Below are 18,211 nucleotides of genomic sequence, written 5' to 3' on the forward strand. Positions count from 1 at the left end.
TTATGACTGCATTCGCTTTGCTCCTAGTGATGCAGTTTATTGATCATTTGCGATTTTTTCCTGTTTCTCACAGAAACAAAAGATGACCAGTTTGAAAGATGTAAGCCTAGCAGAGGCTGGCAAGCATGGCACCCTCAATGAGTTTGCCTTCTTCGACAAGGTACGACTGTTTTAATAGACGTCCATAGTGCTTTGTCATTTTATGATCGTGTAACTGTGAGTCGGTTCATATAACAGTCCGTGCTGCTGTTTGTGAAAATGAGTAACTTTTTTTCAAAACAGGTTCGCCGTGCTCTCCGTGGGCAGGAGGTCTATGAGAATTTCCTTCGTTGTTTGATCCTCTACAACCAAGAAATTGTGTCACGGTCAGAGTTGGTCCACCTGGTGACACCATTCCTTGGGTATGTTGACTTTTCGAAGTGCATGGAGCAGTCTAATATAAATTTGCAAACATTTGCAGTAATGCTTTCAGTGAGCAAGTTACATTGTCATAGACACTGTGCATAGCCAAAGACATTGCGATACCAGAAGAAGTTATGTGTAGACATCTGTGGTGTGCTGCCATCTGTTCTCTTATTACGTTTATGAATTTTTCGCATAACTCACATTGTCTTGATTGATCTTTTGGACATGGTTCACGTGCGCTATGTGAAGTATTCATACTTATACTCCAAAAAGCTGCATTTCCGTGGCATATTACAGGAAGTTTCCAGAGTTGTTCAAGTGGTTCAAAGACTTCATTGGGTATAAGGATCTCGGTGGACAGATAGAGCCCATACCCAACAAAGTCGTTCAGCAAGAACGCATCTCAGGCGATCCATCCATGGAAATTGGTATGCCTTTTGTTTTCTTGTGCTGCATCACATTTGCAGGACTCATATTGTTGGGCATGAGCTTGTGTTTCTATTTTTGTGCACCCTATACATAAATTGCATAATGCTTTGTTGCTCCTGTTACTACAGCTTACATTTGTAGGCGTAATTACTGGCCATGTTTATTTACCATTATGCTTAATCATAAGGCGAAAATGCAGTTGGGGATCCCCCTCAAAAAAGGAAATTCTGTTCACTAATATAAGGCTATTTACTAGGGGTGTGCGAATATTTGAAATTTCGAATATTTTTCTAATAGTGTTTGCTATTCGATTCGATTCGCACTGGAATTTTACTATTCGAACTATTCGAACTTACAAAACAAATACAGTCAACGTCTTATTGAAAGTGACCCCTTCAGATTTTCAATATGCTTCACCTCATTACACTCGTATTGCGGCAAAGCTGCCTTTCAAGCTCAGTTATGGTCGAACTTTGCCAAGAGAGAACGTCCGATTGGAAATGGTCCCTGGATTTTCAATATGCTTCACCTCATCACACCCCGGTATTGCGGCAAAGCTGCCATTCAAGCTTTGTTACGGTCGAACTTTGCCAAGAGACAGTGAACGTCCGATTGGAAGTGGTCCCTAGATTTTCAATATGCTTCACCTCGTCACACCCCGGTATTGTGGCAAAGATGCCTTTCAAGCTCTGCTACGGTCACAAATGTACTAACTCAAGAAAACGCTAGTTGCAACATGGAGACGAAAGATGTGGCAGAGGTGGGGGCTCAATTAATGCTGTTTTAGACCTGAAATTTGGGCAGGAAGTCCAAAAAATCGGATGCCGAAGCTTTTTAGCATCCAAAATTTCAGATGTTCTTATATATTGATGTCTACGAGGCAGATTTGGAACTCCGGACTTGAAGGGAGCACACCCTTGTCCGCCACATCAGTTGGGCTTCCACAGAACTTCAAAAGGAGGAGAGGCTGAGGAAATGGCACCATTGCCTATCACATGTAAAGTGTTGTCGACAACACTTTGGTTGCACCAAATCATGTACATAAATACAGTGATTCCACTCTTGCGCCAACTGCGCCAAAGTGCGTCAAATTGTATTTACTGCGCCATCCTGATAACATCGACGAAATTAGCGCCAAACTGCACCAAAGTCTCGGGTTTGGGGTCGTCTATCACCGGCAATCGCACCGCCGGCGCGTCAGAACATGTGCAGCTCGATCTGGGGGCTGCCAATAATGTCGCAATCATGGACCAAGAATTATTCCGCTGAATAAATAGCGCTCGCGAGTGCGTTCCGAGTAAGCCACGATGCCATGCACGGTGCCGACGCAGCTTCTGCAAGTCGGCTCGACAGCTTCTGCAAGTCTCGACAGCAAAACGCGCTCTCCGCAGAGGCTCGTGACGTCTGGGCCTATCGGTAGCGAGAAAGTGCGACGGCGATTCATCGGCGGACGTCGTCTGTTCCAGAAACGCTGCTGATAGCTCGTTTCAAGCGTCGCACGGCACGTAAGGAAAGCAGTGTTCAGTAATAACTACATGAGTGCCGCTAAAATGTCTGTCACTTCTGTTTCCGGACATCGCGGAATGAAATCTGGGATCGCTCACAGTAGATATATGGGACAATATCGAATTTTCCTTGCTTCGCGTTTATGGAAGAGCACGCGAACGGTGGAAACGCGTTGACACTTTTCCTCAGATATACTTTATCCATGGATCTTCTTTCAGAACAGCGTTTTCGTAATTCCTTCCGCCAGCACGTCCGAGTTTCTAATCACTCTGCGGTAAATACCCCCTAGAAGGCCCTGCCCTTTCGAGCTCACGTGCTAGGGTTCCAATTCGAATTTTTCGCTTGCTTTTTTAAAAATGTCATCTCATTAGTAAAATCATATCTCCTGGTCGGAGCAGCCGCAAATGCGCAGCTGTCAGTAGCGGGCCCGTCGCTGTCGGCCCACAGTGAAGCGGCTACGCCATGTTACACGTCCGCCCCTCGCTTTCGGGGGTCAATAGCCAACGGTTAAAAAAACTAAGTTTCGCTTAAGAGCGAAGAAATGAATGCGATACCAAAAAATTGTATTGTGAAACGAAGTAAGATTAGCAGCTAACTCCTTTGGATCCGATCTCGCGTAACTCAACAAAACGCTGGTGTAAGGGAATATGGCTCCTCCAGGAACTGAAGCGTTTTCTTGCTCTGAGTTTTCTAAACGCGAAGTAAGCGTTGAGAGCACAGCAAGTTTACGAGCCGTCTCCTGATGCCTCGAGATAGCGTGCGCGCAAGCGACTGCGCCCTTCGAACGATCCCCCCCCCCTTCCGCTCCCCTGGCGTCCCTTCATGCCCCTTACGAAAGACGGGCGGGGCGTTTCCTCTCTGTTTGATGAGCAATCGGCAGATGTTATCTCATGCGCTGTCCGTGCAGCGGAGACAGACGGCCGGCTAGTTTAATCTCCGCTTCAGCCGCGTTCGTCGCCAGCGCTCGCGAGCTTTTACCCGCCGCTAGAATGCGCGTGGTGATGTTGTTAATTTGGACTTTATACGGAAAATTACGGCAACGGCGACGGCAAAAATCCGCCGAGAGTGTCCATATAATTGCTATCGCAAGGGTCAATGTACGGGGCAGATTTTGCGCCCCCCCCCCTCTTAGGTGATTAGGTGGGGGGGGGGGGGCCGCCCCCCCTGCTCCCCCTGTGCGCACGCCTATGCTTCTGAGATGATTTTTTCCATGAGATTTGCAATGGATCGAAATATTTCTAGCCTTCATAAGAGCCCCATAATAATACTCAGGTGCTTGAATGTTAATGCAATATGCTTCTGTATTGCACTCCAGGATATAAAATTCGCTGCTCCAAAGTGCTCCTAGATGCAAAATTATCTGCTCCAAAGTGCTCCCAGATGCAAAATTATCTGCTCCAAAGTGCTCCAAGATGAAAATTTTGCTGCTCCAAAGTGCTCCAAAACGGAAATTTCGCTGCTCCAAAAATTGCTCCAAATCAGAAGTCCTCGGTAGCATCACTGTCAATAAAATTCGGCCTCTACAATGCCTAATTCTTGATAAGACAACTATGAAACACCACCCCGCCAGTGCTTCATCAACCTAGCGAAAAGAAACACTTTTTCATGTTGCTATCTCATAAGAATATGCTTAGGAATCCTCTCTAACTTTTTTTTCTGCAATTTCGCTTCGAAGTATTCGAAAAATATTCGATTCGATCCGCACTGACACTTCAATATTCGAATTCGCTTCGCACCCATAATTTTGCTATTCGCACAGCTCTACTATTTACCATATCCAACGAATTATTTGGTGTGAATTTGCCTGAAATGTGAAACCTGAAGCAGAAAAATAAAAAGGTTCTAGCCCAGCAAAAGGCTACAAGTAGTTGTAGTATTTTATAACCTGCATACTCCAATCGTATCGTGGTTTTGGAACGTAAAACCTCAACAGTTATTATTTAACCTCCATACTTTTGTTCACTGAAGACTGAAATGTTTAATCAATTTGTAGAATTTGCAGTTGCTGCAGCTGGCAAACAGATCTTTAGTTGATTTAGAAAAATTGAGGATTTGTTACTGGTGTAGTGACTTACGGCAAATTTATGTTTTTGTCTACCGTTCATGTTCAGTGTATATATTGTCCATGTGTTGTCTGTTTTAGTGTTATTTTTCTGAATGGATGATATTAATTGTATTCTTTGCTCTTTTTGTGTTTTTAAGATTACTCGTCCTGTAAACGTTACGGTGCCAGCTACCGAGCACTGCCAAAAAATGTTGTACAGCCAAAGTGCAGTGGCCGGACACCGCTTTGTAAAGAGGCAAGCACTTTTTGTTCTTTATGTCGGCACTTTCGGCATTGTTTCGAGGGCGTGGATCTGTTTGACATTGCTCTTTCGATCAACTCTCAGGTTTTGAATGACACCTGGGTCTCGTTTCCGTCGTGGTCAGAGGATTCCACATTCGTAAGCTCGCGCAAGACCCAGTATGAAGAATACATTTACCGGTGTGAAGATGAGCGTTTCGAGGTGAGTCAAGCGCTTGCATTGTTTCCGGTGGCATCAGCGCAAATGGGCTCTTCCGGAGGCTGTGTTTCAGGTTGTTGTGCAAAGTGACTTAGCTACCTCTTGGGTTGTCTGGTCTTTGTGGGGCAGCAGCCAGGTGGTGTGGAGCAACCTCAGCGTCTACACTGGGCTTTAATATTGAAGTTGTGCTCTCTCTCACATGGGGGGGGGGTTCTAGTCATCTGCACAGGGATGCAGATAAGTAGCAGAAAGGGGGAAGGAGAGTGGTGTTTATTGTTGTGGTAAAAATGGCTTCACAGTCATTTTGAATTGCTCTGTGATGTACCTTACCTTGGCTTCTGAGCTTATCTATGTCTGTGAAATGCAGTGTGCTCCGATATTGCAAAGGCTAAATGTAAATAAAGTGTGACAGAGCTCTTTATACTAGGAGTGTGCGAATATTCGAGTTTCGAATTCGAATCGAATAATACATGATCGAATAATTCGATTCGACTTTCGAATAGCTGGTATTCGATGTTTCGAATAATTCAATGTGATGAATATCTAAACGTGACAAAGGCCAATGGTGCAACTTAGTTAGGGTGGGGTACGTGGCTAAAACTAACGCAAACGTCGTTATAGTACACCGTTCGTTAAAGCTTTCATTGATATCCTAGTTCAAAAGCGAGCGCATGTTTATTCTAAAGGAGATTGTCATTTCCTCACGTAAAGAAAAAGAATACATGAGAAAACTGTCAAGCCCTTCACGACTTGGCTTCCGAAACGAAGGCACAGACTTCTTGCGTAGTTCGGTCGCGTGTGCCGCAAGCACCGTAAAACGTCCAGACTTTGGCCCACAAAACCCTTGATGATGGGTTTCACATGTAAAAATTTGTTCACGCTGTGCAGTCGCCACTGCCGCACCGCACAACTTGTTCGGAAACTCCCATCGTTCCGGCGCGCAGTTAAAACGCTGCTGTGAACGGCCGCCCGAAGACCGGAGCAGTCATGACGATGAGGTGCAGCATTGCCGTTGTTCTGTCATTCAGTTTTCAATAAAATTTTTGGTATTCGATATTTGATTCGATATTTGATATTTTTGGCCACTATTTGGCACTATTCGATTCGAATTCGATTCGAGACGATATTTCACTATTTGCACACCCCTAGTTTATACTGGTGGAATATTGAAGTGCATTAAATACTCTCGGGAGGTAAAGTTGTAGTAAGGGTTTTATGAACAGCTTCTGTGTATCCTGCGATGGTGTTTAGCTGCTGAGATGTGCCTTTAAGCACAAGGGTGCAGGTTCGATTCCTGGCTAGTGCTGCTGAATTTCGAGGGGTGCGAGTGCAATCTCCCTCATGTCCTTCGAATAAAATGCACACCAAATGCTCAAAATTAGTTCGGAGCTCCTTAATATGGTGTGTCTCATGTAATCGTGCTGAGGCTTTTTCATGCAGATCCTCTGAATTTGATGTTGATTTTCTGCACAGTTGGACGTGGTTGTTGAGACCAACCTGTCGACAATCCGTATTCTGGAGGCAATACAGAAGAAGCTGCAGCGGATGAGCGCTGAGGATCGGCAGCGCTTCCAGCTGGGTGACAACTTGGGAGGCTCGTCGAATGTTCTGCAACAGCAAGCCATTCGGCGTATCTACGGCGACAAGGCTGCCGACATCATCGAGGGCCTCAAGCGCAACCCCACCATTGCTGTTCCCCTTGTACTGCGCAGGCTCAAAGCCAAGGAGGAAGAGTGGCGTGAGGCACAGAAGAGCTTCAACAAGGTCAGGCCATACTCAGCTGTGACATTGAAGAAAGTTGCATACAATAGGCTGTAGTGTCACTGCAGGTTTCGTTTTGTCCTTATATTTTGCGAGGTAGCTAAATTTTTTTTTCTGTAAACATAATTTTGTAGGCATGAAAGCTGATGTCTGGAAAGTCAGGTTGGCAGTTTTGATAGGTTGGTTATTTGCAGCTTTTCTCGAATGCGTTGAAAGTTGTGTGGTATGTGTCCCATGCACTTTACTCACATGCACCCCTTGCGGAGAGTGCTCTTTTATGGCTGCTCTTTATGGCTTCTGAACCTATATATTATCACGCAGTGACGCTGTTCAGTGTTATAATAGTACCCGTAAATGCAGGGCGCAGTTGTCTTCAGTGAAGTTAATGATGTACAAGTCGGCGTACGGTCAACTTGTTGATTGCTCCGAATCTGGTGTTTGCTTTTGTCCAACAGGTATGGCGAGAACAAAATGAGAAGTACTACCTCAAGTCGCTGGATCACCAGGGCATCACGTTCAAGCAGAACGACGTCAAGTTTCTGCGTTCCAAGAGCCTGCTGAACGAGATCGAAGCCATTTACGAAGAGCGCCGGGAACAGATGGAAGAGGGCACTGGCGAAGTTCCTACAGGTCCCCACATGAGCCTGGCTTACCTCGACCGCTCCATTCTGGAGGATGCAGCCAACCTGATCATCCACCACGTGAAGCGCCAGACGGGCATCAACAAGGAGGACAAGCAGAAGATCAAGCAGCTATTGCGTCAGTTCATCCCCGACCTGTTCTGTCTGCCACGTGGCGAACTCTCCGACGATGAGGTCGACAAGGACGACGACATGGAGACCGAGGATGGCGAGAGCCAGCCGCTGCCCTCGACGCCCAACCATCGGCCGGACGACTCATTCCCTAAGGACGGTGACAAAGGTGCACTTCGGACAGGCTCGGAGGACTGCACTGGCAGCATGGACGGTAGCTCGCAGCTGAGTGCACCGCAGATGCAGAACCTTTATTCGGATGACTCATACGCACTGTTCTTTGTCAACGATCATTGGTATCTGTTCTTTCGGCTGCACCATCTGCTGTGCGAGCGTCTCACGAAGATCTACAGGCAGTCGACAAACTTGGCTGCGGACGAGGCAAAGGAGCGCAAGGACCGGAAGGAATCCACGGCTGTGGCACTGCGGTTGAAGCCTCGGAGCGAGGTTTGTTGACTAGCTGTTGTGCATGTCAGTGTGTCAATATGGGTTAGATGTGTATTTGCTATAGGTTTAATGGAGGGATGGGCGAATAGTGAAATTGAGGTTCGAAGCGAATCTGAAGAGAATAGCGATTTGGTCGAATAATTTCGAATTGAATAGTATTTACTGCATATTAATAAGAAAAATGAGCATTTTTGTCATGACCCTTGCACAATATTTTTAGGAATTGGAGCTAGGTATGAGTGAATGTCACTTTTCTGGTTTGAAATGAAGTGGAAGCAGCCTTGAATAGTATCAAGATTTGAATAGCAGTAGGGTGCAAGTTATAAGTGGATGTTACAATTTAAAAATGACTATACTTAATGCATATAAGCCTACATAACACGATTTTAAACTTCAAAAAATATGTACATTTAAACTTGAAGTGTGGCTTCGCGGCAGTGCAGATTTCCCCTGGATGGGTTGTTTCACGGCACAGCAATCAGACGCTGCAGTGAAACCACCTTTACAGGGAGTTGCATACCTGCTAAGTCTCCCGGACTACCCGGGAGACTCCCGGATTCTGAACGTTTCTCCCGGTTGTACGGGTCAGGAAAATATCCCGGAAATTTAGTTTTGCCCCGCGCGTCCAGTGCTTTGTCTGGCCACATGAGCAAAGTTGTATGGCCAGGGATTAGAAAAGATTCTTCTCCTTTTTTTTTAACGATGGTAGAAAGGTTCAACTCGGTTTCATTGCGCATGAAGCAGCTGTGCACTTTGTGCCGCAGTGCTGCCAACGCAAACGTGTCACAGCGCTGCAGCCGCGTCTTGCCTGTGATGCGTATATAAAAAAGATGCGCTCTGTTTTCGCTAGGAGAGAGCGCTCGCAAGAATTATGGCGCCAACACAAGCTCGTGATGCAGGTGGCTGTTGTTTGATGTCGTGACGCGAGGTGAGATGTTTCGCGTACAGATGCGCTGCACGCAATTTAAAAATTGATCCTAAATGTGTTATAGGTTATATCAGCCGTTAATATTTCGTAGATGATGCGTTTGTGTACACACAAATCTATCCCACAAGTTATCTCGCCTTCAAAATTTTGTGTCACTACTGCTTTAAGTGGAGAGCACAGCACTTAAAGGGTAGCCGTTACCGATGTCTGTCGAGATAGCGCGTTCGCCAGCGCTTGCGACCGTCCCCGTCTCAACGGCACCCCATATGGTCCCTTGCTCGACGAAATAACTCGAAATAACTGGTAAGCAAGCGACGACAGGCCTCGCACGCGGAGCGATGTTATCGCATGTGCCCTTCGCGCAACGGTGACGGCCGGGTCGTTTCATCTCTGCTTCAGCCGCGTTCGTCCCTAGCGCTAGCGCGCTTTTACTCGCACGTGAAACAGACGATGCGTAAGCGATGTTATCAGTTTGGACTCTGTACAGATCAGCGGTGACCGCAAAATCCCGCTGACTGTAGGCAGTTTTAGATTAGCGTACGCTATAAGTTAGCGTTTGCGGCCCGCTATGTCCGTCACAGCGGTTAGCGTACGACGCATGCGCAATTGCGCGAAAAGCCAACGCAAAGCATTGCGTATGCTATTCGAAAACTGCCTAATGTGCATATAATTGCTATCGCAGTAGCCCCCCCCCCCCTCCCGCGGTTGACATATTTTACCCCCCCCCCCCCCTGTTGAGTTGCCTAAATCTCCCGGATTCCGTTTCTCCAATCTTGGCAGGTATGGAGTTATGTGCGGTCAAATGTTACATATACAGTCGCCGACTGTTCATTCGGACTCGGCGGGAACCGCCGAAAAGTCCGAATAATCTGGAGGCCGAAAAAAATGATTCATCAGAAAAAAAAAACTTTTATTGGCCCAGCGGCCGGAAAAATCTTGTCCGTGCGCGTCTGTACACATGTACACTTACGTGCGACCAAGTCGGCCTGTATTTCAGCCAATGTTTGGCCTACGCTAAATCCGCATTTGATGGCTGTGGTGTGGGAGGTGCATCATCACAGCAGTCACACTGTCCACATGCGCTGGTTCGAGTAGCTGACGGATGATCTCATCGCCCAACTCGGCGAAAACTCCCAAGCAACTTCCACCTGGTGAATAATCGCCGCTTTTTTCGCCATCATCAGGGCCTCGTAGTTGCCGCGTTTCTTTAGTTCCGACGGCGCACATGGAACGGGCGGCGTCGGAGCAACACCTCTCACGCCAAGCAACAAGGGAGTGAGACAAAGCTTGGGACGCAGATCAGGCTTAGCCACAGAAACATCTGACAACGCAAATCCTCACACGCCAAAAGGAAACGACGTTGGGCTAGTTGATGTTGCAGCTCTTCTGTTGTCGTACTCTTTGTCCGAATTAGGATGTCATTTGCCTCAAATATGCCGCACCGGCCAACACTATGGCACCGGCCGCACCGAGCTGATTCCAATCTTGGCTTGGCTTGGCCTGCTGTTTGGCCGTGGTAGCCGGTCAATAGATACTTGACTGGCTACCACGGATACTTGACTGGCTAAAGCCAGTCAAGTATCCATTGAAAGCCAGCCGTTACATGTAGCCAACAAACATAGCCTTAGAGATCGGTAATTTCCGCGTGGATTTTTGACACTGGCACGATCTCCAGTTATAGCCAGTGCAACGTTTCAGTGCTGGCAACCTAGCAAAAATATTGTAAACATTGCTGACAGCTTGTCAAGGCGTTCAACATCACACTCGATCAGCCAGCCGTAGTCCGAAAAAACGGCGGGCTGTGGGGCATCCGAATTTTCGGTCGTGAGCTTACATTACTTCAATGGGACGAGTGGCGGTGCCGTGATGGTGTCCGAATAAACGAGCATGTCCGAATTTTCAGTGTCCGAATAAACGGTCGGCGACTGTATTCGTTCATTTCGAATACTTCGAAATTTCGAATAATATAAATTTGTATCGAAACGAATTCGAATACAGCTGAGACCACTTGTAACGTAACTGCTTACAGTGCAGTACCGGCTATAATGCGGTTTTTTCTGACTCCTGTTTACTCTCCCGTAGAACTCGGCATGTATACGCATACCGCTTATTGTGCAGTCCCCCGAGATGAAAGACCGGTTATAATGCTGCTGCCGGAACGTTCTCAGAGATGCGAGGGAGCGAGCATGCTTCTCAGCGGAGATGCGACGGCGTTACGGAGTAGGAGGGGATGTGGAACGAACGAACGAGGAACGAGGGGAGAAAAGGGGGATGGCGGTGGTAGGCAGCAGCCCGGCGCGGGTGCGTGGTGTGAGGAGGGGGAGCGGCTGTGTGGTTGACGGAGAAGCCTTTGCCCCCTTCGGCCGCTTGACATGCGTGCTCCGCTGCGTACGGGCGCCCGCGTCCCCATCAAGAGCGCGTTACTGCTGTTTTTGTTTCCGTCAGGAAAATAGTTGCTTCATCGTAGAGCACAGACATCGCGCCTGCAGCCTCGATTCCTCCGCAAGTAACAATGCTTTGAGACGCGATTGAGCTTTCGCCTTTGCCACCAACAGGCGGACTTACAAGCTTGAAAAACTTAAAGTCCCTTGATCTAGAAAGTAGCGACACTCTCCTCCGCGCGCACGTTTTCCTCCTTAATTCTCCTCAGATTTCTCCCCTCCCCTGGCCGGCGCGGTGCCCATGGCATACTGAACCCTCCACTGACTCGCTGCAGCCGCATTAGAATCACTTCGTGCGCTTGTTTATTCGGCCCTTTGAAGCATTAAATGAGAATCTGTCGCTTACGAAACAGTCGTGACGAAAGTGGGCTTCCGACAGAACATAAATGACAAATATATTTTTTAAGACGCTTCGAAGCGATTCCAAAAAAAAAAAAAGAGTATACCAACTGGCGGCAGAGCGGTTTAGTTCTCCGTCGCTGCTTCTGCTGTCCGTAACGCGGAGGTATATTTAGCGCATATAATGTAAGCAGCATAAAGCATAGTCGAGAATTTCGTTTCTAATTGTTGTCTTGATGAGCTCAAAGAAGGTTACCAAGAAGGAATGTGGTGGTTTACTTAAATTAAATTGCTCGAAATGAGTGGGCCCGAAGCCTTATTATGCCAACGACGCTGTCGGACACGTACGCACGCACATATACGCACGCGCGTAATCATGCGATACAGGCACGCACACAACGCACGCGATACACATACACGCACATACACACGCGATACAGGCACGCACGCTCATAGACACCCACGCACGTACACATGCTATACAGACACGCACATACACACACAGATACGATACCGACACAAACACACACAATACATACACACGTGCTACAGACACGCGCACGCATATGCATGTGCTACGCACGCACACACGTACATACATACACATGCGATACACGCACGCACATACATACACACGCGGGTACAGTGGCGATAGACACACACACATACACACACGCGAATATGCACACACGCAGGCACACACATACGTGCGCACACATACATACACAGGCGCCAATACAGACATGCACAAACGCATGCAGGTGCATACATGACCACACACTTACGTGCGCGCATGCACACACAGGCGCGAAGACACATACACAAACGCAGGCACACGATGGCGCACACATACGCAAACGTACGCAGACGTAGCGCACACATCCACTCACGCAAACACGTGCGTGCACGCACGTACACCTACAAGCGCACACATACAAAACCGCATGCACTCACACACACATGCCTGGAGGGTTCACGCCTGGAGGCTTCATGGCGTGCGCGAGCAACTAAGAGTGCGCGAAGTTTACTTGCGCGCTCTTTTCGTGACGTCAGGGTCAACTGACTGGGAGGTATCGCGCGTTGCAGCCACTGAGCGTTGTGGATGCGCCGGCTCCGCGAAACAGAGGGTGAAAAAAAGAGGAGGTTGGCAGTGCGGCGAGGGTGTAGCGGCGTGGATGCAATAGCGCTGATACTTTCCAAAATCAAGGGTCTTTAGAAAGACTTCTTCAGGATAGTTGCAGCGGTTGTTTTCCCGACCGCGAACCGAAACTTCGTTTCACACGTGATGCCCTCGGTTTAGCTCACGAGTGCAATCTCTTCTACGCCTGCTCTCCGTGTTGTCTAGGGCAAGCTTCTTGCGACGGCATGCCAAGTTGCAACGCGCACGCTAAGCCTAACATGCACTAGCTGCCATGTCGGCGGCCGCGGACTACAGAAGTTGCGGTTTGGTGCCGAGTCAATAAAACATGCCCTACTGTAATGTTCATTCGAATATTCGAAATGCCTGAATAATCGCCCATCCCTAGTTTAATGTGCATTTTCGTTCACCCTGCAGTGCTGAAATATTGTGCCATGCTTTTGTGTAGATAGGCTGAGATCACAACCATTGAAGAATAAGTAATGCAAGTTCACGTATATACGGTCCTGAAGTTGACTGTATGCAACACAATCCAGGTCCTTAATCTGAGAAAACCACAATATCATTGGAATAATTGAAAGTTGTCAGTTATAACATTGCGTAAATCATGCCTTTGCACATTGATGCAATGAAATGGCCTTCAGACAAGAATTCTGCGTTTCCGTGAAACGCTGCTTGATGGAAAAATTCACTAACTTTAATCTTCTTTTCAATTTTTTTTTGATTACCTGTACCCTGATCAATATATATATTTAAAAAAAATTTTAGTGTGTTGTAGAGGCTAGGTGTGGCAAATTTTAAAATGTAACATATTTTACCACTTATAATTTCCACCCTACTGCCATTCGAATTGATATTGAATTTGCATATGTGTTCATTATGAATAAGGGTTGCAACTACGTTTTAACTGTTAGTACATCTAAAATCAGCGCACATTAATGGGGTTCAGTGCACTTGCATTCTGCTTTTTGCTAGGCTCTTGGTGAGCTTGCATGGACATTTGATCTCAATGTCAGTTCAATTCGATTTGCTTGGTGGCTCTGTGGCAGGGAGCCATTTTTTCTAGTTAAGGTTGCGGGAAAGGCTTAGAAAGGACTTTCATATTCTGTTCATTTCATACACACGAAAAAAGATTTAAGGCAGTGTTTTGCTTTCAGGTGGTTCATTTAATGGGGCTTTAGTCTTTAAAGTTCATTGCTGTCTTGAAAGTCGGGGTGCAACTTCTGTGATAGCGTGGGCTACAGTTGACTTGCCCATTTCAGCACATCCATTTGCATACGTATGCTGTGTTAAATCTTCTTGCTCACCGCTGCCCTTTTTAACCTGGTAGAGGACGCAGTGGGGGATGCAGCATCTGAGAAACGGAAGTGTTTGTTGTGCAGGTTGAAGTGGAGGACTACTACCCAGTGTTCTTGGACATGGTCAAGAGTCTGCTGGACGGCAACATGGACGGCACGCAGTACGAGGACACCCTTCGGGAGATGTTTGGCATCCACGCCTACACGGTGTTCACGCTGGACAAGGTGGTGCAGAATGCGGTGCGGCAGCTGCAGCACATCGTGTGCGACGAGGCGTGCCAGCGCTGCACCGAGCTCTATGTGGAGGAGCAGCGGGCCGGAGGCGCAGGGGGCGCATGTGCCACCGCCGCACACCGTGCGCACCTCGAGTCCAGCTACCAGAAGAAAGCCGAGCAGGCCTTGGTCAACGACAACTGCTTCAAGCTTGTGCTGGTTGGTGTTGCCTTCTGTCTCTGTAGTCTGCAAAGCTTGACGTTTCGTTGCTATACTCCATTTCATGATTTACACGGCGATGCTAGAGGTGTTCGGGAAATAGTGCCGCCTTGAAGTCTCTCTCTACTTGTTCCTCAGTGCATTAGATTTAGATCTACTGCACTTTATGTGGGGTAATTTGTATGTCGCAAGAACCGCTTGTTAAAGTAAGGTTACAATAAATCACACGATTGTGCACCTTTTTTTTGAATCCATAATGCATTGTGCAACTTTGTGATCGCAAGGCCAAGTGGTGCGCTATCACCATTGGTTGCAGATGCTTGTCACTATACTCGCTTGGTGGTTACTAGGCTGCGACCTGCAACAACGCATATTTTGTGACATAAAGGTACAAGACTTTTAATGTTGCATTGGAATTGCTTGACGGAGGCCTATATCTTCTTCACATGTGACACATGGTGGAGAGTGTATCAGTGAGGGGTTTCTGTAGCCTTTGTGGCTTTGGCTGTTGTGTATTGAGTGGAGTATAGCGCAGTATTACAAGACCTGTTTAATTGATTATTTCAGCTGCGGGTGGAATAGCTGCAGGACATGTTAGTGGGAGGACTGTTGAGTAGTGCACCTAGGGATAGTAAACAATTCCCTTTCTAGTCTGAGCGTAGCCTGCTGCAATATTTTTGGCCATGCAATAAGTCCGAATTCATCGTTCAATTTAAATAGCAATGCAGTGTATAGATATAGAACAATATGTGTGCAATATTTTGCATTTGAAATTCAAGTGAACATGATGTGGAAGAAAAAAAAAAGGTTGCAAAGAAAAGACTTAAAGGGAAGCTGAAGTGGTTTTAGAATTCAGTAAAACTTCGTTGTTAACAAGGACCAACATTATTGATGATGGGGTGATTTTTTCCGCTGTTGTTGCAGCAGGAGCTTTAAAATACGTGAAAGAAAAGTTCGTCTTGCTCTGCTCATGCGAATGTGCTATAATTATGGGCATGGAAACGAACTAACTAGAACTACATTGTCGGTAGCTTTGGCAGAGCCGCGCAGCACTGTCGTATCTTCAACCATGGCCTCCGTGACTAGTTCTGGCTGCGCGCGTTGGTGGAACTGATCGCGAAGGTGATGCTTTAACAGTGCTGATGTTGCTGATGACGCGGCACACCAAACATGACGTCACCGCATTCGCTCAGCATCTCAAGAAGGCCTGCAGCTGCAACCGCTGTTTTTTGCCAAGAAATGCTATTTGCGTTCACTTCTGTGAACTCTTACATTGGTTTTTGAATTCAACAGGGATCAAACTATGATTACACACTCCAAAGTCGTTTTTTTTTTTTAAGTGCTTCAGCTTCCCTTTAAGAAATGATGCTGTTGCCACTTGCCAAAAAAAGACTGGAACATTCAAAACCAGTGCTGCTCTCGGCAGTGAACAGAAAATTGTCAGAGCTTTGTCTGGAATTTTGCACGTTTGCTCAGCACCAGTGGCCTATGTTGTCTGCTGAAGTGCTGTCAAGGCCATTAGAGATACTCACCAGCCTTAGAGCTTTGCTGAGATTGTTTTTAATAGTTGGGTATGTAGTGCTGCCAATTTCTAGTTAATTTAGGCAAAGGTAAGTTTTGTTATTCAAACTTGTGCACTTTTTTTTAATCTCCGGGTCGGTATGCACTGAATACACAGGGGGGCAGTGTGTTGATTGATTGCATAAGGTCTTTCGTGGTCATATGCTCTGTGCCCCCTTCCCACTTCCATTTTTCATTTCGTCCTCAAAAATTCATGACCATTTGCTGATAAAATATTTTGCATTTGCATTGCAGTACCAGAAGGAGACCAAGCTTACGATAGAGTTGATAGATACAGAAAGCGACATGTCTGAAGATCCTGTCGAGATAGAGAAATGGTCAGAGTACGTCGACAAGTACGTGGCTGGTGAAGATTCCATCTCGGACGAGTTGAGAGACCAGCTGTCAAAAAAGCCAGTCTTCCTGCCTCGGTAAGAAACCTCATCCATCTGCGTTGCTGCATTTGATACGACACATTCGAACCTGCTTATATTGAATTCAGTCAGCAGTGGATCTGTGAAATCCGGATCTTGCAGCACACTAACCGTTGTGCGCTTCAGTTAATTGACATAGCGTTATATCAGGTTATCTAATGTTCAGCAAGGGTTTGTGTTGGTTGTTTGGACATCTGCGACAGTGTTTTGAAGTACGCTTTATACTACGCTTGCATTTGCTTGGAGTAATGCTTGGCAGTGGTCACTGATAGCACTCGATAGCACTGTTGTGCAGAACTTGAATAGCTCAGCTGTTCTTGTGTTTCTGTTTCAGATGTGGTGCACATGAGACAAGTAAGTGTGTGTCAGGGGAGTTCATGGAGGTAGAGGCGAAAAATAGGTAGCTAGGGGGCACCTTAAAAGTTTGCTGTGGAGCTGTATTTTATGATAATTTTAACGAGGGCCAAATCTGAATAATACTAATAAAAACACGCATGTAGCGACTTACATGTGAGAGTTGCGCTGGGTGGCCAATCCCAGAATAATGTCTTACAGGGATCTGCGTGGGAAATAGACGCCAAGGACATGTTTTTGGTAACCCTGATAATGGCAGGTTTATGTAAATGTGCAAGTGCGATCACGTGTGTCGTGTGCGGGTGATGTGCTAGCATCATTAAACTCCTAAGTAGTTTGGAATTTATTAGTCGAACCCACTTATAACGATTCCACGTATAACGATCTATCGGTTATAATGACCATATTTGGGTGCACTTATGATTTTCCAATGCTAGCCGTTGAAGCTGCATCCACATATAGCGAACATTTTTCAAAGCCTCCTACTTTTACAACGAACACTTCAGACATGGTCGCGGTAAAAATATGGTGCATACAAAGCGAAAAAAAGTTAAAACAGGCCTTCTAAAGCGTGAGAGGGGCGCACGCTTGCGCATGCCCCGCTCCAGTTTACTCGCGACTAAGATATCCCTGATCGGTGAGCACCGCACGCAGATTTCGAACGCTGCGAGCGAGGTCAGTCACTTTCCAGCCTTTTCTTCAGCGGCAGAATGGGAAAAAGAAAAAGGAGGCAGCATGAAGCCTTGCGGTCAGCTTTCGCATCGTAACCTTTCCTGACGCTGTTCTCTGCAGCTGCAACCACCTACGATGAACCAAAGAATGCCTTGGAACGCAAGAAGGCATAAATGCAAGAAGTGATAACCACGATAACTTTCCATCGCTTAAAAGTTTACTGCGTCCCTAAATTCGTCGACGCCACAATGTGCCGCAAAAGGTCGTCCGTCTTTTAGGTAACGTCAGAGGCCGGTCGATTGGTGACAACGATTTCCACGCGATTGCAGCGATGCGTTCACGGATAAGCATCAGAAAAGAGCGAAGGCGAGGTGGCGGCCATCGATGAACGTGCAGTTAAGACTTATAGCCGACAACCTTATACATTATAGACCGCTTATAACGTAAGTCGCCGGAGTCGCGAATATCCGCACTATAAGCGGTACCGCACTATAACCAAAACAACCTTCTTCAAAGGCTGCACTTGCGCAAAACACGTTGAGCATGTAGCCTCGCGTGTCCGATAATCAACACATGCGATTCGGGGTGCTTACAACCACTTAAATCTTGGAATATTCAAAAATTAACCGCCAAAGACCCGCATTGCCAACGGAATTAACACGGGGGAAAAAAGCAAACAAAACAAAGTGCCATCGTGGAAATTCGCCGACTACGTTTCAGGCCACCTCGAGGTATCCGCATTACACAGAAACCATGTCGAATCGCGACCGAAATTTCACGTGCTGAGCGGTACCGATCGTTCGATTTCATG

General features: G+C 46.8%; 1 protein-coding gene across 3 annotated transcripts in view; it reads left to right on the forward strand.

Annotated features, from left to right (window-relative positions):
• The window catches only part of LOC119393740 (paired amphipathic helix protein Sin3a), a 69,654-nt gene that overhangs the window by 34,110 nt on the left and 17,333 nt on the right, over nt 1-18,211 (forward strand). For all 3 annotated transcript variants that reach the window (XM_037660869.2, XM_049416335.1, XM_037660870.2), the window contains exons 10-18: nt 74-160; nt 283-401; nt 703-833; nt 4,543-4,640; nt 4,731-4,847; nt 6,318-6,608; nt 7,061-7,804; nt 14,033-14,380; nt 16,196-16,371. In XM_037660869.2, coding sequence (XP_037516797.1) covers nt 74-160; nt 283-401; nt 703-833; nt 4,543-4,640; nt 4,731-4,847; nt 6,318-6,608; nt 7,061-7,804; nt 14,033-14,380; nt 16,196-16,371 — 2,111 coding nt within the window. The remainder of the gene's footprint in view (nt 1-73; nt 161-282; nt 402-702; nt 834-4,542; nt 4,641-4,730; nt 4,848-6,317; nt 6,609-7,060; nt 7,805-14,032; nt 14,381-16,195; nt 16,372-18,211) is intronic.

This window comes from Rhipicephalus sanguineus, chromosome 5, assembly GCF_013339695.2.
Source record: "Rhipicephalus sanguineus isolate Rsan-2018 chromosome 5, BIME_Rsan_1.4, whole genome shotgun sequence".
NCBI lineage: Eukaryota > Metazoa > Arthropoda > Arachnida > Ixodida > Ixodidae > Rhipicephalus > Rhipicephalus sanguineus.